Source organism: Lotus japonicus, chromosome 3 (genome assembly GCF_012489685.1).
Source record: "Lotus japonicus ecotype B-129 chromosome 3, LjGifu_v1.2".
NCBI lineage: Eukaryota > Viridiplantae > Streptophyta > Magnoliopsida > Fabales > Fabaceae > Lotus > Lotus japonicus.
In genome coordinates this window covers 81,300,092-81,307,085 of record NC_080043.1, presented here as the reverse complement: position 1 = coordinate 81,307,085, position 6,994 = coordinate 81,300,092, and the positions used below count along the sequence as shown (strand labels likewise).

The 6,994-nt window shown below is 34.9% G+C and overlaps 1 protein-coding gene across 1 annotated transcript; it reads left to right on the top strand.

The window, feature by feature from the left end:
* Positions 1 to 1,030: 1,030 nt before the first annotated feature.
* Positions 1,031 to 3,516, top strand: LOC130746407 (54S ribosomal protein L51, mitochondrial-like). Its single transcript, XM_057599024.1, has 4 exons — positions 1,031 to 1,168; positions 1,260 to 1,339; positions 2,931 to 3,037; positions 3,112 to 3,516. The coding sequence occupies exons 2-4, from the start codon at positions 1,260 to 1,262 to the stop codon at positions 3,282 to 3,284; spliced, it is 360 nt and encodes a 119-aa protein (XP_057455007.1). The 5' UTR covers positions 1,031 to 1,168; the 3' UTR covers positions 3,285 to 3,516.
* The last annotated feature ends 3,478 nt before the right edge of the window (positions 3,517 to 6,994 follow it).

The following is a 6,994-nucleotide window of genomic DNA, read 5'->3' as shown; positions in this document are numbered from 1 at the left end:
GAAAAATACAAATTACTACCTTGATGTTTAGCTTCCGTGCGAATTAGCCCCTCATCTTTTAAAAGGTGTATTTATAACCTTAAGTTTTTTAAAATGTGCAAATATAACCTTCTGGTAAATTTTAATAAAATTTATCACATGACTTTTTCTCTTCCAAAATTACCTTTTGTAAATGAATCTCTGTTGTGTGAAAAAATGCTTGACGTTCCAGAATTTTTTTCCACCATTTTTTCCTATACTTTTTTTCATGTAGCTTAACCTTTCATCTACTGTTTTAGTTTGTTTTGGTACATTAAAAAACTCGTCTACTTTATTAATTTTTTTCTTGTAGCTTTTATTATTAAGCATGTTATGTACATCAATTTTCATTTCCAGCCATTTTAGGAAAACTACAAATAGTTAACCTCATAATTATTATTAAGGTGTACAAATAAGAATATCAACATCAATATCCTTCAGCATTTCAACAAAATGAAAAGAAAAAAAAACGTAAATAGAAAAATATAATTGAAATATTCACCACATTTGACAAATACAAAACTTGTATCAAGGCCAAGGAACGCGTGTAATCATTTCATGCTCAGCTGTGGTTTTAAGGTTATAGCTCAAATTTGACGTGTCTATTGTGTTTTTGTGCTTTTTATTCCAAATTCATTGGTCTTATATTGAATTCTTGCTTGCTCTAAGTTTTACATGGAGTGAGGTAGCAGGCAATGAGTTTTTACAATGTGTAATTTTGGAAGAGAAAAAGTCATGTGCATGTCATGTGACAAATTTTATTAAAATTTAACAAAAATATTAACAGAAGGTTAGATTTGCACACTTCAAAAAACTTAAGATTATAAATACACCTTTTAAATGGTGAGGGGCTAATTCGCACGGAAGCTAAACATTAAGGTAGTAATTTGCATTTTTCCCTAAATTTAATATTTCAAGACAATGTTTTTTTGGGTCAAAATTACAATGTTTTCTAATTATCTTTGAATTTGGGCCTGGCCCTCCATCCAAAAAAAATAAACACATTCTCTGAAACGGTGCGTTTAAAGGATATACAGACAGCTTCAGCTTCTTGTTGGTTACAGTAGCACCATAGGGTTTGCACCTCACACTCACTGTCACTGACATTCTCGCATAATAGCGGTTTTCCCTCCATTGGCGAAGTCGCAAGGTATCAAATTATCAATCATGGTTTGTTCATTGCTCCATTCATTCGAATCACAATCCTCTGAAATCTTTTTCCATTTTTTTGGGGGTATCAGATGGCTTTGCGAGGGGTTTGGCAACTTCGCAAGCTCATTGTTAGCTATAGCGACTGGGGCGGTAGCAGCAAAGGCATAAGGTACAGATTCAATATCCCATTACATGCTTCAATTCACCATTTCTTGTGTCATGTTCATTATAAATCAATTTATGTTTTTTTGGAGCATAAAGGTCGAATTTTTATTTTTAATTTCATCTGGGTCTTTGGGTTTGTGAAATTTTTCGCATTGCTCGCTTCCTATGGTTCTCTTTTTATCTGATTGTAGCATTGCAATTCATTTTATGGGGGGCTATTGCAATTCATTTATGCAAGTCTATGAATAAAATATACAAAAAATAGACAAATAGGACAAATTCAATAGGGGCAGTAAAACTATTCCATGATCCTAGAAATGATGCGCCGGAAGAAAACACTGACCAAGAATTGATAATTTCAGTTCAATGGTCTTGGTCTACTCTCTAATAGTTGGAAGCACCTAATTAATCATTACTTTCCTCCCATGTTATTGTAAACTTGGTTGACAGTTTAGCAAAAACTGTAATGGCAGAAATGTAACAAGGGGATAGAAACTAGAAAGAGAGAAGTACTTGAGGTTTGAGCTTAACAAATAGATGCCCACGGTCAGAGGATGATGTGCGGTGGAACGACGGTGAGGAGAGAGGAAAATTGACGGTGAGAGCTTTAGAGGTATACCGTACATGTTGTTAGGTTTCGAAAGAAATTGAGTGAAATAAACCTAGGTTAGTATCCGGTTTTTTCAATTGGAAATTGGCAATAGTGTCTAAAATTTCAATTGATTAATAAAAAACACAAAACCACGCAAGTTTGTCTTGGAAGTACTTGTGCTTCATAGCATGGAATAGAGTGGTGTGGATCAATAATCTGGTCATCATGATGCTTATAGTATGATTGGCGCTGCAGTGCAATGCTATAGAATTGCTTCTAGTTGGAATTTGTACAGATCGTAGGACCAAAACCCACATTTATGATGGCATAAGAATATATTGAGTGGATAACTGACATTCCTTCTGGGACTTAGGCACTTAGCCATTGAGCTTTGTTACAGCTTTACATTGTCACAATATATTTTAATAATAGCAAGGTTTTAATTAGAGTGGTGTTCTTTGGAATAGATACTGTTTTGCCAGTATTCAGTTTTGTTTCTCTTTTAACTGCAGGCTTAATTTTTCTTCTTTCATATTGCTTAGAAGTAATATTGTAATCTTTGCATTTGTTTCCTTCACTCTGTTCTTGTTTCTTTGTCTTCAACTATAGATGTTAGCATAACCTAATATCTGAAATTTATATTGAGCATCAGCCTTATATCTCTTCAGACTGGGAAAGTTTCATGAGCCACTAGTTACTATTTTTTTTCTTGCTTTTACTGACATTTGATTGTTTTTTGTTTCTCTTTTGCCTTATTGGCCGTGACTTCATGTCATGCCAATCACAACCTTTTAGCAATTAAGTCGAAGAAGTTCTAAATCCACTTTTGCGTTTTCTTAATATCTTTTTCAATCTCAACTTTTTTTTTTCTTTCTCTTTTGCCTTATTGGCTGTGACTAGAATGAAGGCTTGGAATGAGAGGGCTATGAATAAGTATCTTTTTCATGTTTTGTTGTCCTGCTTGAAACAGGGAATTCTTATTTTTGGTTTGAATATCTGATAGGGCATTTATGGAGTCGCATTTGCCAGAATTCAAGGAGAAGAATCCTCAATTAGAGGTGGTCACTGAAATGATTCGTGGTCAGCATCCACATCTGAAGGGTTTTTATGGTAAGATTCTTGTGCTCACTTACAACTTTATGACTCCTCAGTTGTGCAATTGGTAATTCAACTATGAAATGCAGAGAACAAAAACCAACGAGTAGTATGTGTTAAGAATTTGGATCCGGAGGACATCCTTCTGCAAGCAACCAGGCTAAGGAATGCATTGGGAAGGAAGGTAATCAAACTGAGGACAAGACACGTAACCAAACACCCTAGTGTGCAAGGTACATGGACAACTGCCGTGAAATATTAAAATAGAAAAGGCATGTTTATGAGAAAGTTCCCCGGTGTAATTCCAAAGTTGTTCCTTTTCTTATGGTGAATTTATTGATAATTATGAACTGATAGGTTTCTATGTTGCATGGCGCAGTTTCTAGTATTTCAATAGTTCACTTTCCATTTTGTTTAGGTTTTGTTGTTTGCTTCCCCATGACGAAACTAGTGAAATAAAAAGATATGAAAAACTGGCCAGAGTTTGAGGTTCACATTGTGCATAATTAACATATATATCCATTAAGTACCAAAAGGCTAAAGCACACTGAAAGCATTGTTATTCTACTTACATAACACGATAAATATTTTGTTACATCAACATAAATAGTGGTATGATAAAAAATAATACACTATTTTGTATATCCAAATATTTGCTTCATAGTATGTGTTGTTATGCTAATTGGTGATTTTCTATCTGTGGTATGAGCTCCATCAAACCACGAATCTGAGTCCTCTCTCCATTTTCATATCACTCACTGTCTGAAAATTAAGCCATTGGTTTTATATTTTGTGGTCCAGAAAAGCTTCGAGTTGTATGGTCAATCTGAGGTCTGCATCTCATGATCCAAAATTTGAACTTCTTTAGACCATTAGATGTAAAATCAATGACCTAAATGGCTAAATCTCGGATGCAAAGGGCTGGAGAGAAAAATTCATGGATAGGATCCATATTGATTGACACACACAACTTTTCAGCAGCTTTAATGCAAGCCTCAAATTTCTCTTTTCCACTATATTGTCCACCACACTCAAATCCTCTTAAAGCCAAGGTCATTCTCTTTTCCACTGCCTTGCCTGCCTGAAATTCTATTCAATGTGGGCAACAATTAGGATATACAAAATGCACTAAGTTATGAAAGATAAAAATTAGGGACATGTCTTAATTGGAGGGCCTGTTGATTTTCCCTACAAGTTCATTATTGAAATCTAATATCAAATCCAAATCTTGGTCACTAATTTCTTCAGTTCTATAGATATATAGCTCTGTTATGTTGGTTCACCATTGCTGATACTAGATCACAACTACCACATGACACAGTTGAACATTCATTGCTCTAGCATTTGGCTCACAACCCACAAGTCTCTGCATTTTGGAATGCAATATTTCTGCTTCCTAGAATATAACTTCATGCTATCAAATTGTAAAGAAAGGGTTCAATGAAAAGAGGTAAAATGGGAAACATGATTTCATCAATGTTTTTTAATATACCAAAACTATCCTTCAGTGTACGGGTCAAGTTGCCTATTACCATCTTGACAATGGGTTTTGTATGACATAGCCAGTTACTCACAAGGGTGTTGGTTGAGAAGCCCGAAGTAATTGTTGCCTCACATCTAAATAAGTACACAACATTGTTCAACACTCTCGGCTTGTTTTTCACCTAGTTCTTGTTCTAGTGACTTCACTAGAGCCTTATAGTTGTAGTAGTTAAATAATTTGAAAATAGATTTGAAAATGTAACTGGTCATTGAGTGCTTTATTGCAACTTGCAAGGCTGGCAAATTAGTGTTGGAACTCAAGATCGATATCCTGCAAACAACGTCAGAGATGCAATAAGCGGAGTAAATGGGAAAATTGATTTAGGGTAGAATATCACTTCCTACTTTTGAATAAGTGTGAGCAAGAATGCCTAGTCCAACTGATACCAAATAAGCCCCATCAGTGAATTGATAGGCATCATGTTGCTAGTGTGAAGGAGTATATACAAACCTGCAATTTGAGCCGCAGAATTCCTAGCAAATTAGTCAGGATTAAGCATCAATGCTTTTCATAATTGTAGTTGTAGGTTTAATGTTACTGATTATGAGTTTATATGTTCCAGTATATTAAAACATCAAAACGGAGAAAAAAATTAGACCTATAGAATCAGGGACTAGATGCTCCATTAGAGAGCCTGGCAGTGGGGTGCTTGGTGTATGTTTCTCTGTAAGTCATGTAGTTGATGCTTCTGTTGAGGTATTGTTTATACCAGGATCAAAAGTGAATCTGCAAAAACAAAGAGGGGATGGTTTTTTCAAGGTGAATGATGAGCACCAGAGCTCTTAGCCTTGCCATAATTTGTCATGTTATTACATATACTTTGCTGGAGTTTCCTAGGCTTCAATTCAATCCAGGTTCTTTTAGGGTTTTTTACAATGTATCGCCCTCTTGTGTACTACGAGCAATTAGGTCTAGAGCCTTTTGTAGAGCTATCGACGCCATTGTGCTCTCCAAGGTCCTCCATATTCTTTTGTAGCACCTATATTCAAATATTCTTGAAGCATCTAGAACTCACCCTAAAAAACATAATTTCATATTAGGTAAAAATAAAAAACACATAAGGAACTATGTTGTTGAATAATCTAACCACTGTATAAATAATATTCTCTTCTTCTGACTCTAGAGGTACCAAAATGAGATGTGGGAGATCTGGCAATCCCACTCCAAGTACCCAGAACGCACTAGCATAGAACCGCATATCAGTTAACTGTAGCCTGAATCTCTTGGTCATTAACTCGAGTGTGGTACAACAACCACGTAAGTCGTGTGCCAATAATGACCTGAGGGGAACGAGGGGCTTCCTGCAAGTAGCTGAATTGTCTGATCACGCTATCTGTTGACTCTTTAAAAGTACTACTAATGGTGTCGCGGCCATGTACAAGCCTTCAAAAATAATGATTTATTGAAATATTGATGTTACATAAGACCAAATGATGAGTTTTCTTGTAGGGAGTTTAACTTCATACTGAGTTGAGGATCTTTATTCACTCGGTTCCACTAGATAACTTGTCAAAACTCCTTAGCTCTTACCTTGTCCAATGAGTTATTCTCAGGTGTAAAAGTATTAAATTTACATGGACCGAACAACAAACTCAGGAAATTCTTTTTATTTTTGTTGGAATTTTTTGTTATAAACTATTGAACTTTTCATTATATCTCGAAATTTTTGTGAATATTCCATGCGTGAAGATATGACAAACAATTACAACAATCAAATATTTTGTTTTGTTTGATCGAAAGAAAAACATGTGAATGTTCATAACCGAGTCTTGCATAACATTTATCCATTCTCTCAAAAAATCAAATGACATTTTCCTTTCAAATTCCTCGAAATTCATACAAGTTTTATTTTTGTGAATATAAAGGTATAATCTGTAAAAAGGAAATGAATGAATTATCAGATAAAAGTTTAAACATACATTTTATTCATGCAATTAAGATGTAAAGATAAAAAATTTGAACAATTTTTTTGGTAAGATTGGGAAAATAAAAACTAATAAACAAGGAAATCATTGGGCTTGGAAGAGGTCTTTGATTGTATAAGGCCCTATATTGTGAGTGTGAGAGCTTATTGGAGAGCCCCACATTCGAGCTGCCAATTGTTTGTAAGCACTTTCTGTAGGATGGAAAGCATCCCAAAATAAATATTCACTAGGCTTGTCACATAACTCGAAGTACTTTTGCCCTCTTTTGCCCCCACAACTGTATTCTCCTCTAAATAAACCACTTCCACAACATGCTGATTTTCCTTCCTTCAAACCTACAAATAGAGATCATAACTTTTAGTTTTCATATAACAAAAATGATTCGTGTACACTGTTATTTTCGCTACACCAACTTCATCTATAGTTTTTGGCGGTTTCTACAGATATGTTTTTACTATGCAGTTCCTGCAAGTGTCGTTGGTGTCGCGATAATAACAGTGTATA

Bases quoted from the DNA above. Each gene is read 5' to 3' on its own strand.
- LOC130746407 (XM_057599024.1), top strand. From the start codon at position 1,260: ATGGCTTTGCGAGGGGTTTGGCAACTTCGCAAGCTCATTGTTAGCTAT. The intron at 1,340-2,930 runs GTACAGATTCAA...AATATCTGATAG, and splicing joins GGTAGCAGCAAAGGCATAAG to GGCATTTATGGAGTCGCATT. The intron at 3,038-3,111 runs GTAAGATTCTTG...TATGAAATGCAG, and splicing joins ACATCTGAAGGGTTTTTATG to AGAACAAAAACCAACGAGTA.